Source organism: Centruroides vittatus, unplaced genomic scaffold (genome assembly GCF_030686945.1).
Source record: "Centruroides vittatus isolate TY-2023 unplaced genomic scaffold, ASM3068694v2 contig_221, whole genome shotgun sequence".
NCBI lineage: Eukaryota > Metazoa > Arthropoda > Arachnida > Scorpiones > Buthidae > Centruroides > Centruroides vittatus.
This window is the reverse complement of record NW_027121377.1, coordinates 1024750-1042892: the sequence shown is the minus strand read 5'-3', so window position 1 is coordinate 1042892 and position 18143 is coordinate 1024750. Positions and strand designations below refer to the sequence as shown.

At 33.6% G+C, this 18143-nt stretch overlaps 1 protein-coding gene across 2 annotated transcripts in view; it reads right to left on the bottom strand.

Moving 5' to 3' along the window:
• LOC136970856 (kinesin-II 95 kDa subunit-like) overlaps positions 1-18143 on the bottom strand; it is a 45302-nt gene that overhangs the window by 11692 nt on the left and 15467 nt on the right. For both annotated transcript variants that reach the window (XM_067265352.1, XM_067265353.1), the window contains exons 3-7: positions 13841-13926; positions 13652-13759; positions 12271-12395; positions 9692-9816; positions 8286-8369 (exon numbers count right to left, since the gene is read on the bottom strand). In XM_067265352.1, the coding sequence (XP_067121453.1) occupies positions 8286-8369; positions 9692-9816; positions 12271-12395; positions 13652-13759; positions 13841-13926 (528 nt within the window). The remainder of the gene's footprint in view (positions 1-8285; positions 8370-9691; positions 9817-12270; positions 12396-13651; positions 13760-13840; positions 13927-18143) is intronic.

Genomic DNA, 18143 nt, shown 5'->3' with positions numbered 1-18143 from the left:
CACTGTTGTTGGTGGTTACGAAAAATTCTCCAGGTAAGTGCAGTGTTTGTCTGTAAACTAGCTCAACTGCGGTGGCGTCAATGTCGTCTTTGTAGGCGGTCCCAATTCCCAAGAGTATGATGGGCAGGTTGTCCATCCAGTGATCGGAAGAGTGACACTTGATTGCTGCCTTGAGTTGCCGGTGGAATCACTCGATTATTCCATCGGCAGTGGTGTGGATCCTTGACGTCAGTGCTTTAAACAGGTGGGACTCAAATTGTTGCCCCTGGTCGGTTGTCAATTGTTGTGGAATGCCAAAACGAGCAATCCAGCCTTCAAAAAATGTTTTCGCTATGGCAGCAGCTGTAATATCCAACATGGGGAAGGCTTCCAGCCAATGGGAAAAACAATCAATTGCTGTGAGGCAATATGTAAAATTGTAGGATGGCGGGAGCAGTCCAATGATGATGTGGACATGGTTAAATCGCTGATTCGGCAGAGTGAATGATCCAGTCAGTGAGATGGTGTGCTGGGCGATTTTGTTTTTTCTGGCACTCAATACAGTTTCGTACAAATTTCTTGCAATCGCACTCGATGTCAGGTCACACAAATGACTTCTTAATGAGACGACACGTGGCTCTCACCCTCGGATGTGACAAACTGTGTAGTGAAGCAATTGCCTGATGTCGGAAGTTTTTGGTGACAAAAGGACATGCGTTGAGTGTAGATGTATCACAGTAAAGCTGTGCCATAGTGTTCAGGATGGTGATCCGTTTTAGCTGTAGGCCTGTGTTCAAACAAAGTAGTTGCCAAAGTTCGTCGTCAGATTTCTGGGCGGAGGCAAGCACCAGAAAGTTGAGCGCCTGCACGATAGACTCTATGCACGACAAGGCATCTGCAGGGATGCTGCTGGTTCCCTTGACATGACGAATGTCCATGGTGAACTCTGCTATAAAATCAAGTGACGAAACTGTCAGGAGTGATGCTTTTTCGGGTTTCTGCTTCAAGGCAAAGGTCAGTGGTTTATGGTTGGTGAATAAAATAAATTGCCTTCCTTCGAGCATATGTTTGAACTTCCTGATAGCAGAGTAAGTGGCGTACAAGTCACGGTCATAAGCAGACCACTTTTTTTGTGATTCTGAGTGTTTCTGACTGAAGAATGCTAATGGCTGCCAGTGTCCGTCGATCATCTGCTGTAAGGATGCTCCCACAGCAGTGGATGATGCATCAACCATTAAGGATAGAGGTGCATTTCGTGATGGGTGGGCCAAGAGAGTAGCACTAGCAACAGCGTTTTTTACATTGTGGAAGGCACTGTCAACATCGGGTGTCCACTCGAGGTGATCTTTTGGACTCGGGTTGCCCTGGAGAAGTATGTTAAGTCCTATGATAATGTGGTCTGTGCTGCGTACAAAACGGCAATAAAAATTAACCAGTCCCAAAAATTAGCATAAATTGCAGACGGTAGTTGGCTTCAGAAACTCGATAATAGCCTCAACTTTTTGCAGTAGTGGACGAATTCCTTTTGGGTTGACTAGATACCCAAGTAATTGTGCTTCGTGTTTGCCAAATACGCACTTTGATGTGTTGATTACGACTCCATAGTTGTGAAGTCTGGTAATATGCGTAAGTGCTGTAGATGTTCGGTTTCATCTTGGGACGCTATGAGTATGTCATCGATAAATACGCAGCAAAAATTGAGATCACAGATAACTTTGTCCATGAAACGTTGAAATGTTTGCACAGTGTTGCACAAACCAAAAGACAAAGTTAAACTCGTATAGTCCAAACAGTGTGATGACAGCCATCTTAGGGATATCCTCTGGGGCAATAGGAATATGGTGAAAATCACGGACTAGGTCGACGGTTGAGAAATACCCACAACTGTGGAGAGTAGATATGAAATCCTCTATGTGAGGAATAGGATGTGTTAAGTAGATGGTAGTTGTTGCAAGGTCGCCACTGGTTGTCCTTCTTCAGAACGAGATGTAATGGCAATGACCAGCTGGCGGTGGAATGTCAACAGATTCCTTGAGAGAGTATGAACTCAAATTCGCACTTAGCCAGTATGTACTTATCCAGCGCAAGTCGCCGGGGTTTGCAGTGTACTGGCTGTCTAGGCGTCATGATGATGTGATGGACCATGAAATGTCGGATGGGTGCAATGGTTGGAGATAAACGTGTTATTTTGGGAAACTTGCTCAGTAGTTGATGGTATGAAGAGTCAGCTGGCAATAGTCTGGACAGACGATGTAGTGATGCTGAGAATATGTCCATGGCTTACCAGTTTCGTGGTTGAGTCGATGAGACATTTGTGGTGAAGGTCGAGAAGAAGTCCATAATGGGATAAAAAGTCAGCATCTATTAACAGTTGTGTAATGTCGGCAACCATGAATCGCCATGTGAAATTCTGTAATTTCTTCGTCCGATGGTTCTTTTTTATTTTTTAATTTCTGAAGACAAATTCACCCAAATACGGATCACCATTTATTACTTTTACATTCTATACAATACATTTCCAGCGACCAACCTTCCTTTCTAGGCTACTAGCCACCAAAACCTTCCTTTCTAGGCTACTAGCCACCAAAAAGTTAAAAAAGTTATTTAAAAACAAAAATTTCCAATTAAAAAAACAAAGATTTTCTAAAATCAGAACTGGTGTTATACGAACATCTTTCTTGTTACCATCTGTACCTTCTCGAGGGTGTTTCAACCTTTTATCCACAGGGAAATGAGCGCTGGAGAATGTAGATTAATCGTCTAGAATGCAAAAGTAATAAATGGTGCTCCCTATTTGGATGAATTTGTCTTCAGAAATTAAAAAATGTGAAATTCCATTGAACAGAAAAATCAGGTATGATTGTCGCATAGTCTTATGTCTTAATTGCTGTTCCATTCACTGCAAAGAGTTGGTAGTCTTCTACACAGTGCCTTGGAAGATGTAAAGCTGGATAAATGGAGACGTCAGCGCCAGTGTCAATCAAGAATGCCACTTTGGATGTACAGTCCGTGATGAATAGGCAACAGCCTGGAGTTTTGGAATTAGTTGCCGACTCTACTGACTCCCGTTTTCATTTCCCATTGAACAAGGTGGTTGGCAGCATCAGGCATTCGCACCAAATTTCATATGGTACCAGCAGATACTGTTAGGAGAGGTGGTAGGTGGAGAGTGTCAACTGAGTCTTCCACAGCTTGGGGAACGGCCATATCATCGTGACATCTTGGAAATTTGTGTTGAGAGTTCTGTGATTTGTGCCTCGAGTGCAGTGACTCTGGGATGGCTCGTGGCAGGGGTCATAGACGTGGCACAGATGTTCGGTGTCAGAGGATATAGTTCATTAAGACGGTCAGCAATCTTAGTGAGGGATTTGAGCATGCCCTCGGATATGGTTAGTATCTTCTGCATATCTGTGGGAAGACAGGATAACCAAATACTTTTGAGTAAGTCCTCCGTAACTGTATGGCCCACAAGAGTTCTCAAGCATCAATGAAACTGCAATGGCTTGCAGTCGCAGAGCTCTTCGGTACGTAAGAGCTTTTTGAGACAATGAGCTTCAGACGGGGACATGCGGTCGATCAGTTCCCACTTTATTGCTTTGTACTTGTCGGTGTTTGGAGGTGCAGCTAATATGTCCTGCACTTCAGTAGCCATGTGTTCTGATAAACTCGCAACCATGTAGCTATATTTAGTTTCATTGTGAGATACATTAGCGAGGATAAATTGACTCTCTAGTTGGGCAAACCATAGAGTTGGATTTTTGGACCAAAATGGCAGAGGCTTAACTGCCACATGGCTGACAACGGGTTTGCTCATTTTCATCACGTAGCTGGTCAAATGTTGCTATTATCCAGGCGAAATTCCTGAATTTTGATAGGAAATAAATGCTTAAAAGTTCCAAATGTTCGGGTCACTAATGTAGGCTATGGTCGTCGGGCACTATAGTCCTTGACAGATCGAAGTGGTCAGTTCTTGTTAGCCGCCAAAGGAAACAGGCGGGAATTTCTCGATATTGCTGACGTCACCACCAGGCAAGACCCTCTGGCGGCGTATGCAAACGGTCATGCCAGGGCTTAAAGCAGTCATGGCAATAAAAAAAGTGAGAAAAGAGAGTTCACACTGAAAAAAAGCTAAAAAAGCTAATAGTGTTAAAATGAACGAAAACAGGCATTATTAAAAAAACACACAAACGCACACATATTTTGTATCAATAACATTGCGTATGATATTAGATTGATTATTAAGTGGACTGATAAGATTAAATATGAAAATAGTTAGGCTGAGTTTATACTCCAGAAAAGTGACCAGTAAGACTGCATTAAGCCAGAACAGGCTCGCATTAAGTTTTCATGTGCCCTGTACAGAATTCCCACCATTACACAGCAAAGCAAATGGAATAGTAACATAACTACCAGAATGTGTTTCCATATAACATGCCAAATTTCAAATGCCATTTATTTCAAGGTACATTTTTTGATTTCTTCATAAAAAAATGTAATTAAAGAAGAAAAAAAACAACTTCTGGCAGAATCAGTGGGTTGCATGTTCATTATATAGCAGAGGTGGGCAAGCAAAAGTTCAGTGGGAACCGAAATGTAGGTTTTGCAAAATGCATAGGAGCCGCAGTTCTGTACTTTTTTACTCTGTACTGCAGTTCTGTACCTTGATTTTATTATTTAATATAAAACAAGTATTGAATTTTTTTAATAAACCTATTTTCACAAAATTGTGGAAATAAAACTGTAAAAATAATAATAAAAGGCAGAAATTAACACTTTCGGCAAGAGCCACATAAAACTCAAAAATGCGACTCTGAGACCGGAGTCGCATTTGCCCATGTCTGTTATATAGCAATATCACTAGTAATTGTGACCCAATCATTTATTTGGTAATTTTATCAATATTTTTTAAATGATTAAAAATAAAATTACAGAATTCATTACTGGTAATACTAGTCTCACAAATCTATTCCCCTGAATACAATAAAACAATTTGTTAGTCATTTGACCCACAACTGACAGAGAAGAGAGTTTATGAAAACAATGTAATTAAACATTTAGCAGTTTGTTGTCCTTCACACTGGGGAACCGGCAGAGTCTATTACTTTTATGGGAGAAAATATACAAAGCTTTCTACTACCCTCAAGTTGAAAAATAATACAATCCCATGAAATTTAACAAATCTGAAGTTAATAAGTAAATGATGAAATTATTTACAGAGAGTTGATATTTGATAAGTTTAGTTTTTTGCTCTTATAGAACAAATTACAGAAATTATAAATAAAAATCTCATTTTTTAAAAATTAAAATCATAAAATTTCGCTTACAAAAGATCGAGATGGAACGCATGCTTTTTATTTTTATAATTGCTTTGTTTTATTAGACACAGATATTATTCTTATATAGATTTATTAATTATAATAAACATACATTATGTATAAAATTACATTAAAATAACACTGTAATTAACGTCTGAAATGAAAAAGTAATTAAATCGAGTCTCGCCTCCATATTAATTAACGTGCATTGGTTGGTGTAGCCAGAGTTTGTTATGGGGGGCCTAGAGGCTGTAATTTTCTGGGGACTCGCTCTGTGGCTCCATCTGGAAACCCCTCACGCCACGCGACCTCACCCGGGCTTTGCAAGACACCACCATCGGCACCCTGACAGATTCCTGGTCAGAGGTGCTCCACAACAAAGGCCAGGATCACCTATGCCCTTTCGCCCCCTGGAAGTACAGTTGCGCGTCATCTCGCCACGCGGAGACGCTTTTGGCCCGGCTCCGGACTGAGACGGCCCCGTTACATGCTTTCCTTTACTCACGGCATCTACATGACTCACCGGGGTGCCTCCATTGTGGCACAGTGGAAACTACACTTCATTACTGGCTACATTGCCCCAAATACACGATAGCCCACAAGGACCTAGGCAACACCATGACCCTAAACATGTCTCTGGTGCGCACGCTGACACCTATCTACTGGCCGCCAGCCTCCATCACTCCTAGTCAACACATGGCGGCACTGGAGTGCTACATTAGCCGTTTCGCTTAGCAACTGGCAACGTCGGTCGGAGAAAGAGCCGCAAAGGCTATAATCTCCATATTAAATTGAATAAGAAGAAGAATTTTCTGGGGAGGGGCACCAGGTTAACTGGGGGGCATGCCCACCCATGCCCCTTCCTGGCTACGCCCATGTTAACGTGCCACAGTAATTAATTGATCACGTTGCATCAAATTAAATAATTTATAAAAATTAAAATAATAAATACATTTATAAAATAATTGGCTGTATCTGTTCGCAATGATAATGTAAAACACACTGTACTTATAGTTTAGCATTTCCGATATTTAATTTATTTTTGAATTTCAAAATATAAGAAAAACAATTTTTTAAATAAAGTTTTACGCATTTATATCTGCAACTTTAGATAACACAAAAATATAAGAATTCATCAAAAAAGTTAATTAATAATAATTGAAATCGAGAAAAAATATAAGTTTCTTTCAAGGTAAGGAAACTTGTAAAATAAAACTATACTTCCTTACTGGAGAGACAATATAAAATAAAATAATCAACCATTCCAACTTCAGCAAAAATTCTTTAATCCTAAGAATCTTAGAATTTTTGCTGAAGTTGGAATGGTTGATTATTTTATTTTAAACTTGTAAAAAGTCAGGTACGCGATCACGTGACGCCTGTCTCCCCACTTTGCGTAACCAAATGGTCGAGGTTGAAATAAAACCCCAGCAGAAGTAAAAATGACCATCGGTGTGCGTATAGGACAATAAACTTGAACGGGAGCGAAGATGAGACACGACACCATGTAATTTATGCTAATTACTTTCTAATATTAAAATATTAAAATCTTCAATAAATTATAATTAAATTAATTTTTTGACTGAGTTCGACTAGAAGCATATCGAAAAGCTGGATTAAAGTGAAAATAGCAGTTTTTCGATGCTAAATATTTACAAATTAATTTTTTAATTTGGTGCCGGATTGACCGCAGCTGTTCGAATGCGCACGCACGTGATGCGTTTTATAGTTTCTGTCGAAATGGAAAATGAAGGACACCATTAGAATGCAGAAAACCATGGTGCATGCCAAATATATAAACACCCACTTAAAACCAAACTTTTGTCTTTGTCTAAAGATTGTCTCTACAGAAGTTATTAATATTTAGGATATTAGTTTAAAATCTTGTATTTCCTGGCACGAGATTTGCTCGATTTTTAATTTTACAGAGTGCTAGAAAGATACAAGCTTTGAAACGAGTGTCCTACAACATTTTATTTAATAATAACAGTAGAAATCAAATTTATTATCGCTCAACAATTATTATTTTTGGTTTTTCTATGGTAGTCAAAAACGAGTAATGTCATCATTTAAGCTAAAGAATAGCAGGCGGTTGGGAAGAAGTTTGCTTAGCAACTTACTTCAGAAAGTATTGGGTTCTATACGATTTTCCGTTGCTAAAACATGAGTTTCTACTGTTAGTATTAAATAAAATCTATTTCTTTCTTTTGTCCACTGCACTTAAATAAATACAAATGCTAAAAATAATGCTGTATAAAAATCACTCTTAACGCTGAACTAGAAGTGTACTTATGTCTTAATGCAGCGTGATTATATCGAAGTGCCGCGGAGATCGGTATTTCACAAGGATACAAGCAAGGAGAACCCACGTGCAAATTCCTACAGCATGTGCAGAGTATCAAGCTTTGGGAAGCTCCTCGTTTTGTTAGTCTATATAAATGTAGTACACTACATGTGTATACGACAGTGCCTTATCATGTCGCGCACGGTCCATAAGGCATATGGGAACGTGCTGGTTGCTATTTCGCTCCTGAGCGCATTTACAAAAAAAAAATTTCACATGGGAAGTGAAAAAAGCTAAAAAAGTGAGTTTTTCTCAGAAAAAGCTAAAAAAGAGAGGAGCTATGAAAAAAAGCTAAAAAAGGTAAAAAAGAGAGTCACTTTAAGCCCTGTCATGCCCTTAAGTGGAATGTCATTAAGCAGTACAGAGCCATATATGTTTTACTATTTGAGTGAAATCTTTTGTAAAATTTTAAAATATGTAAGCATTTATAGATAATTGCAGAGAATATACAATGTAATAGTCACAAATTAAATTGAAAATGTAACTTATAGCTTTAATAATATAAATTGTAAAATTGTGTTTAATATCAATAAAAATGGCTAAAAATTTTATTTAATCAGAAATAATTTTGATTTGCCAAACTTAACAGTTTGAACTTTTAAACAAAATAAGAAATATACATAAATATTTACATATATAATTCTTACCTTTACATAAATACCAGTATCTGGTCTTTCTTTTAATTCTAATCGTTTATTCTGATCTTTAGCTAATAAATCTCTAATTTCTTCCTGCAATAAAATTATTCAAATAAATATTAATATTTTATTGAGCTCTATACAATTAAATACAAAAATTTAAGCTTCTGTGTTTTAAAATAATATTATAATGAATTATTTACAACCTTGAACCCAGTTTAAAGAAAATATCATTAGTTACAATATTGCATTCTTGTGACATCATTAAAAATGACAAATTTACAACATATCATATCTGCAATTCAAGAAGCTCATCATAATTGGATTTACTACAAAACATCAGTGATCTGATTTTGAGAGTATACTGTTTCATTCATTAGGAATATAGTCTGGAAACTTTCAAAGGGTTCCAGTTGTCTCAGATGTGAGTTTTGGTGATAAAATTGGACAGACAAAAAGGAGTCATTTTACTTCTAAAACAAGGTGTTGACAGATGGAGTCAAAAAAAGAAAAAGTAATAATAGAAGGATACAAGTAATTATTAGGGATTAGGCCTATATGCAAAGAAGTGAATAGTGTTAGTAATGTACAGTATGTAGGAGGATAGATAAAATTCGACATAAATGGAAAGTATAAAAGCATTTCACAGAAAAAAGGTTAGTAAAGTTTCTATATAATTCATTATAGCAATTCTCTTTATAATTTTAACATGATTAACATGTGAGAATCAACTTGACAATCCATTCGCAGTCAGTCATCATTCATTTTCATATTGGTCAGTTGCAATCTGTTTTTTGTCATCATAATTCATCGATCAAGAAAGCTAAATACTCATTGGCCAGATTAAATTGTCTTGACTTATAACAACCCATTTCATACTGTAATATAATAATGCCTATTTATGACAAGTTTAGTGAATACCAAATTTTGTTGTATCACAACTTAAGAGAAATGCTCGTTGTAAGTTGCTCTATGACACTGTCGTGAATTTGGGCCCTGTATTTAAACATGTAATTTTATTGTTTCAACGTTATAACAAAAGAATATCACAAGAAGAAAAAGCCCTGTTCACCCATTTTTCTAGTGACATTTACCTTTATTTGTATTTGACTGGTTATTTGATTTGTTGTTCTCATTTCATGAAATAATAGAAAAGTGAATTTGCTAAGAAAAACATCATTTTTGTATGTAAATTAATATTATGATTAAAGTTAATAAATCAAATCTCAGAGATAAACACAAATGATAATAACAACAGCAATGAAGGATGACATTTACTCTAATTGTTGGTTTAAAAGATTTAATATTGAACAAGGCAGTTAATAACCACTAAAATATACAGAAAATTATCAAAGATTCACAAAGAAGAAAAAACAATTAAAAAACACAGTTAATGTATTAAAAGAAATTAATACCTGATAAATTTCGAGAAATGACGCCCTCACTAAGTACTGTTGGTTCTGTGACCGAGCTATGTGATTAAATATATGCTCGAAAGAATTTGGGATAACTCCTCTTCTCTCTGGGTCATTCCTCACACCTGTTTATTTAAAAATCAGAGTACAATTAAATATAAAATTACTGCTATGAGTATATTTGTAAACAAATTAAATCAAATCCAAATTGATTAAAATGAAATAAATGCAGAAGAAATGTAGTCAATGCTTTATTCAAGATATTTTATAATAATCTTTGAACTTTAATTCGCTTACATTCAAGAAAATCAATTAAGGCTGGTTCACATGTCCAGTAATTTAGTTAAGTTGCAAGCAATTTAGTAACTTATCACATACAAGTAGTGAAATTTAGTAAATTCATTTAATTCTATTTTTTCTGGTCAAGTAGCAGCTCCATCATCATTATTAACCAACTAAACACGAGCACAGAGATGTTTTTAGTTTAGTTCAATACATCCTATAGCACTATTTGAGGATATATTGAAAGAGATGCATATAGTGCAGCACATTCCCTTGATACCAAAGTAATCAGTTTTATTATTTTAAAATAAAAGTAATGTAATAACACATATTGCATGACTTCAATAACAGAGTTTTCCCATACAAACAAAAAAATAAAATAAAATTTAAACTTATGTTTCAGGGAAAGGCATGTTAAAACAGACTGAAGGTAATCACATATGAATTCAAAGTAACTTAATTTCAGCAACTTTTAGTGAAAGTAACAAATGTAATGCTCATATCTATTCCTCCTTTTGGAATCATAAAGAGTATAAATCATACTGTAATTGGTATAATTTATAATCAATCCATCAATTCAAAATTATCAATTATCCATTTTCTTCTTCCATTTAACAATTTATAAAAAAAGGATGACATTAAAAGTTAGGTAGCTAGAGTAATTATAAGATAATTGTGTAACATTATCTGAAAAGTGACAAGGGTTTTTGCCTTGGTATCCCCTAAATCTTTCTTGAGCAACACCAATATCCTTAAAATTCTGAATACACCATTGGAATTATTAAAGTTGTACAAATATGTTTATGCCTGTCTGTCTTGAAGATTGCTACATGCTCAACTATGCTAGTCTAAACACTACGCACTAAACTATTTAGTAGTAAGTGGCAACTGACTGCTCGACTAAATTATGGGATGTGTCCAAACACACCTTTACTACTAATGTTATGGCCTAGTTTAAAATTAAGTAAAGTACACTGCAAAATGCAATGCATTATGTTAAGTTTTATGAAAAGCTTAAGAAAAATAATTAATTTTGCTTACCATCAAGTTTTTGTAAAGAAAAATTACTAATTTTAGTTTTTGTTCTGATTCTTTACTGAATGACAATGAAAAACTAAAATGATACAACTTTCATCTGTTAATGTACAGCACATTTCTACTAAAACTGCATTCAACTTCTTCTTAAAACACTCCATTAAATTTTAATTGAGCTGCAGACATACAAACTTAAAATAAAAGTGAAATAAAACATTTTAATAAACATATAAATTGAATGTAAAGATGGGAGAAGAAATGTAAGAGTTTTAAGCTGGGCTGTAGCACGAGAAATAACTTCTCAAATGTAAGTGAATTGAGAAATTATTATAAATTTAATGGATTGTTCTAAGAAACATTTAAATTCAAACAAAGTTGCTATAGAAAAACAACGCTGCAAACATTTTGTTGCATCCAAAACCACACAGACAAGATTTGTCAGCAATTAAATTATTTACATAATATGTTTGAATACAGCTTGTAAGCCATTCAGAGCACACACAAGAATATTTGTCATTCAGAGCATGATCAAGAGTAGCGAGAATGTGATCTAACACGATTTCAATCTCCTTATTGATTGGTTCAAGAATATGAGTAAAAAAATCCAATACATTAGATTTTCTGCAATATAGTTGTTTGTGTGTAATGGACTAAAAATTTGCAGGAAAAATCTCTCCAGCAAATAGCTGGAGAATTTATTAATAATTTACAATAATTGTATATTAAACAACACATAAATTCAAGGTTTAGCCTTGAATTTGTGTGAGTTTAGAACAGAAACAGAAAAAAAGAGCTTATCATTAAAAACACTACAGTTTTTTGTAAGGTGTGTGGGAAAAGAGTGCGTCACCTCTCGACAATTTAAAAGGAAAAAATATATATATTTTTGCTGGTCCAAACAGTAGTTGCAACTTGTCAAACCGGGGTTGCTAATAGATCACAAGTTTATTATACAAGGTAGATCTGTGCATATTGTAGTTTCAAGTAACAAAATGTTGGCAGTAATTGTATTGTGCATGCTAGCCTTAGGAAAATTGTATCATATAGATTAGTAATTTTGAGGATTAATTCAAATATCATCATTTTGAATAATATAAAAAATAACTAAAGGATTAAAAGTTTTTATAGCCAAATATCAAATTTAAATAAAAAAGCATAATAATAAATTTTCATTGTTGCTAATTCCAAGATATTAAACATTCCATGAAAAATATTAGCATAATCAGTAATCAATACAATTAACTAACTAAACAAATTCATACCTTCCATTGTGTAAGTTTTGCCAGTTCCGGTCTGTCCATAAGCAAATATCGTCCCATTAAATCCTTCTAGAACAGATTCAACTAAGGATCGAAATATCTCATCGTAGAGATCTGTTTGCTTTGCACTAAAATATTTAAAACTTTAATTACTATACAATTAATAAAACTGAAGTAATAATAAAATCAAAATAATATATGACCACTTCCTAGAGTATTACATTGTGAAAACCATATTTACTGATCATATATTTCAAGTATATTTCTAAAAGAAGGGCGTGTCTTAATAATATTTGATGTAATATACCATAAGTAGTGACCTCTACAGCCATGCATCTTATTGCATTATATCATTTTAATACCACAGAATACAGTGATAAATAACTTATTTTACTTGTAATAAATAATGACTCTTTTGACCTAAATCAAGTTATCTATGAAAAAGAATTTGTGGGTGAGCATGTAGAAATCTGGTGTTCTCAATAATCAAGTCAGATGAAAATATAATTTTTAGCCACTTTGTAAAGTGGAGCTTTACAAAGCGGCTAAAAATTATATTTGCATTTGACAAACAAAAATTTCAAGCCATTGTACTTATGTTATGTAAGTCGATAGTAAGGACAAATTATATAATAATTGCAATAATAATTAACATTTATATTTGACATAATACTTAAATTTCATGGATTATAATTAATTCCTTAATGTGTTTTACTTCATAATTTTAATAAAATATTTGTCTCAAAAACTTTTCATTTTGAGAATTTACAAGAATTCTAATTTACAAGTGATATTTAATAGTTTAATGCATAGAGACAAACTAAAACTAAACAGACACCCTGAATGTCAGCAATACTAACTCTGAAAAATACATTGCCATATTGGAGAAGAGTCTAATGGATATCCATTCTGTTCACAAACAATGGAGCGCCTTGTCACATTGCTAAAAATGCCCAAAATTTCCTGGTAACACAAGGCACCCCTAAGCTTCCATGGACCAGTTGGTCACTGACACAAACCCCATTGAATATGTCTGGCATCTGCTGGATCATGCAGTGCATGACATTCACAAAAACCATAGATTGCTTGTATGCCAACTGGGCCAATATAGCTGAACTCAATAATTTCACAGTTAAAGCTATGGAAAAAGCAAGTGGTGAACAACTAGGCTTTAATAACAACATGAGAACACTGTGAAATAAAAGAGTGCCTAAAAATAAGGGTGTCTATTTACTTATGTTGTCTCTGTATTTTGAGAATAGGAATATTGTACGTAAAGACAAAAATGGTTTGTGTTATAAAAATTATTTTTTCTTAATGTTAATTTAAAAACGTTTTGTTTACATAATCAGCTATATAGTAATTAATATGGATAAAAACTTACTTCCAATCAAATACAGCATCAAATGTAAACTGTTTATATGGTTCTCCATTTATATGTTTAGGATTTCTAACTTCTACTACACCTCTTTCCGGATGCATGTCAACAACTCTAAATATTATAATTATAATTAAATAAATGGTTCATCAATAGTTATAAACATTTAGATTTTAATTAGTGTCTTATAAATACCTATCATATCCTTCTCCAACTTCTTTCTCACTCATGGGACGACATCTCACAATGACTTTTACACATTCCGAACTAACGGATTTGATCTAAAATGATATTTATGTTATAGAAAGTATGGTATAATTTATGAACAAAAATTCTAATATCAAAATATATTTTTAGATTATAAAAGTATATATTACAATCAAGTAAACGAAAGATTTTATGTACAGGTCAATTACAAACTTTTGGCATACTCACAAACTCAGACTTTGCTAGTAAGGTAATATAACAACAACTCAGTTTTTAAAGCACTATTGACAGATAAAAAGTTAAATTAACCATATATTAGATGTAGACTGGCATTCATGCTTGATATCACAGCTTCATTTGTTCAAGAAATCATATAAGAGTTAAATATAAAATGTGAAGAGGGACCAGACGGATCACCTACAGCTGCAATGGAAATAAGTGAATGTGTGCTATGAGCAATGTCATCTCTGATCATTCAGTGAACAAGTATCCTCTCATAATTCTGTCTGGATTAAAAATGCTGTGGCAAATTTAGTGGTGGGTTTATACAAATGACTCACTAAAACCTTTGACTATCCAGTAAAAATATTTAATTGAAATAACAAACATTTTCGACCTTAGTTTTCAGTCTTCATCAGGTTTACAAATATCGAGATTCTAAGAACAGTTATGTGAAACGATTCAAAAAAATTTTTTTAGAACGTTTCCGATGTTGCGTATAAAACCGTTGTGTGCATGCACTGCCATGAATGCATACGTTACAAGAAGGTGATTAACCTTTTCTCAAGGTGGGTTTATATTTATTTATTTAGTTTACAAAAATATTCATCTTTAATTTAGATTAAATTTGTTCATTTATAACTAAAGTTTATTATACATGTGTTTATAAATGCATATTTCTCATAGTTTGATATATATTTTATCATATATTCAATATAATTTATATTAGACAAGAAAGTAGGACACAGTCATAAAATGGGAAAATCTTTCATAGTTGATGCTAACATAGTTTCAGTATCAACAATTCAACATTACTTAACACTTATCACTTCCAAAAGGTAATTTGTTTAGTGTAGAATTCATTAATGTGTAATAAACTATAATACTTACACATTATTTTTACAATATTTTAATTTCACAAAATTTCTGATACTGCTCTTCTGCACATCACAAAATGTCTGTGTAATATAAAATATAAGCTTCTGACAAACTAGAAATCTTGTAGAAAACAAACTGCTTTATATTTTCCAATATTCAATTGCTTGTATTCTCATATAGTTTTCTATTAACACAATATATTCAAAAATAAAAAATAATTTGATAATTATGTCTTGTTCTTGTATTAGTTTTTGGGCTGAAATTGTCAAATTACAGACCTATAAGTTTCCACTGTCATTCATCTGTCCTACGTTATCTCAAAAATGGAGTTAGATAGATAAAAATCATGAGTAGATATGGAAAGCTTAGGCTCTGATTAATTGTAAAGAAACTTCCAGTCTTGATGGGAAGTCATGTCATTTAAATCCAAATTTTTACTTAAATTAAACTATGATTAAAAACTGTAGTGAAAAAATAAGTTGATGATGTCACAATAAATAACATGAAATTTTATCTATCCTTTCCATGTCATCTTAGTTTGCTCATAATAGATGGAAACGGCTTCTTATAAATAATTTAAAACAAAGATTATTTATCATCAATTCCCTTTCATATTCCCCCCCTCTTTTTCAGGTTCCTTCAATTTCTAGCTATATTATCCATTTCACAACAGAATTACAGTACAAAATATCATTTTTATTTTAATAAACAGCACAGGTTCAATATGAAAAAGTTATAGAAAACACCCTCTAATAGTAAGTGCACTATTTAATAAACAAAGATAAAGCTTACTTTAAACTGAAAATTGCAAATTGAAAATTTATCAGCAATAATACTCTTACTGTATGTTGAAATAAAGCATGAATGTTTCAAAGGTTGCATTGTAGTCGAATAATAATAAAGTAAAAAAGTTATAGGATTTATTCCATTAATAGTAACTCCAAATTCTTTGGGAATTTTGTGTTACTATTAATAATAGATAAGTTAAGCACAAAAATCAAAAATGCTCAATGAGCAGAAATGATGACCACAACATGTGGTTTTACAGAAACAGGCAGAATAAGAAATTTCATCTCCTGGTTACTTATAATGACAAATCCTGATATTTTTAAAATGCCATGATGTGAAATACATGTCAAAACTTTAAAAATATGACTGCAACATGTTCCAGCATTATCAACATAAGAAAATAATTAAGAACTAGCTCAATTATCTTTGCAAGAATTGTTAAAACAAAACTTAAAATTACAGTTGACGTGTTTCAAACAACATTTGCAGTTTTTATTGATCCAGTACCTTTCACACTTGCAGCTTACAAAGCCCTCTTACTTCTGGATGTTATATGTGAAGCTAACCAAAGAAATATATGGTATGCCCTATGTCCTCAAGTTCTTTATGTAAATGAAGTTGTTGTCAGCAATTGTAAACTCATTGAGAGAGAGAAAGTTGTTCAAGGGCAGTTGGGCACCAAGAAAAACCTTGGCACTCAACTGATAAATGACTGAGTTGCCTTTGAACTGTGCTTTTCTTCCTCAACAAGGTTAAGAAGGCAGATTGCTATATGCATGGGTGATGAATATGTCTTATGCAGGGCTTAAAGCAGTCATGGCAATAAAAAAAAGTGAGAAAAGAGAGTTCACACTGAAAAAAAGCTAAAAAAGCTAATAGTGTTAAAATGAACGAAAACAGGCATTATTAAAAAAACACACAAACGCACACATATTTTGTATCAATAACATTGCGTATGATATTAGATTGATTATTAAGTGGACTGATAAGATTAAATATGAAAATAGTTAGGCTGAGTTTATACTCCAGAAAAGTGACCAGTAAGACTGCATTAAGCCAGAACAGGCCCGCATTAAGTTTTCATGTGCCCCGTACAGAATTCCCACCGTTACACAGCAAAGCAAATGGAATAGTAACATAACTACCAGAATGTGTTTCCATATAACATGCCAAATTTCAAATGCCATTTATTTCAAGGTACATTTTTTGATTTCTTCATAAAAAAAATGTAATTAAAGAAGAAAAAAAACAACTTCTGGCAGAATCAGTGGGTTGCATGTTCATTATATAGCACGGGTGGGCAAGCAAAAGTTCAGTGGGAGCCGAAATGTAGGTTTTGCAAAATGCATGGGAGCCACAGTTCTGTACTTCTTTATTCTTTACTGCAGTTCTGTACCTGGATTTTATTATATAATATAGAACAAGTATTGAATTTTTTAAATAAACATTTCACAAAATTGTGGAAATAAAACTGTAAAAATAATAATAAAAAGCAGAAATTAACACTTTCAGCAAGAGCCACATAAAATTCAAAAAGAGCCGCATGTGGCTCTCGGAGTCTCATTTGCCCATTTCTGTTATATAGCAATACCACTACTAATTGTGACCCAATCATTTATTTGGTAATTTTATCAATATTTTTTAAATGATTAAAAATAAAATTACAGCATTCATTACTGGTAATACTAGTCTCCAAATCTCTTCCCCTGAATACAATAAAACAATTTGTTAGTCATTTGACCCACAACTGACAGAGAAGAGAGTTTATGAAAACAATGTAATTAAACATTTAGCAGTTTGTTGTCCTTCACAGTGGGGAACCAGCAGAGTCTATTACTTTCATGGGAGAAAATATACAAAGCTTTCTACTACCCTCAAGTTGAAAAATAATACAATCCCATGAAATTTAACAAATCTGACATTAATAAGTAAATGATAAAATTATTTACAGAGAGTTGATATTTGATAAGTTTAGTTTTTTGCTCTTATAGATCAAATTACAGAAATTATAAATAAAAATCTCATTTTTTAAAAATTAAAATCATAAAATTTCGCTTACAAAAAAATCGAGATGGAACGCGCGCTTTTCATTTTTATAATTGCTTTGTTTTATTAGACACAGATATTATTCCTATATAGATTTATTAATTATAATAAACATACATTATGTATAAAATTACATTAAAATAACACTGTAATTAACGTCTGAAATGAAAAAGCAATTGAATAGAGTCTCACCTCCATATTAAATAACGCGTTGTTATGGGGGGCCTAGTAGAAGTTGTAATTTTCTGGGGAGGGGCGCCAAGTTAACTGGGGGGGGTGCCACAGCGCCCATTAGCATGCCCACCCACAGCGCCGGATTAAGCCTCTAGCGGGCCCTAGACAAAATTTAAATTGGGGC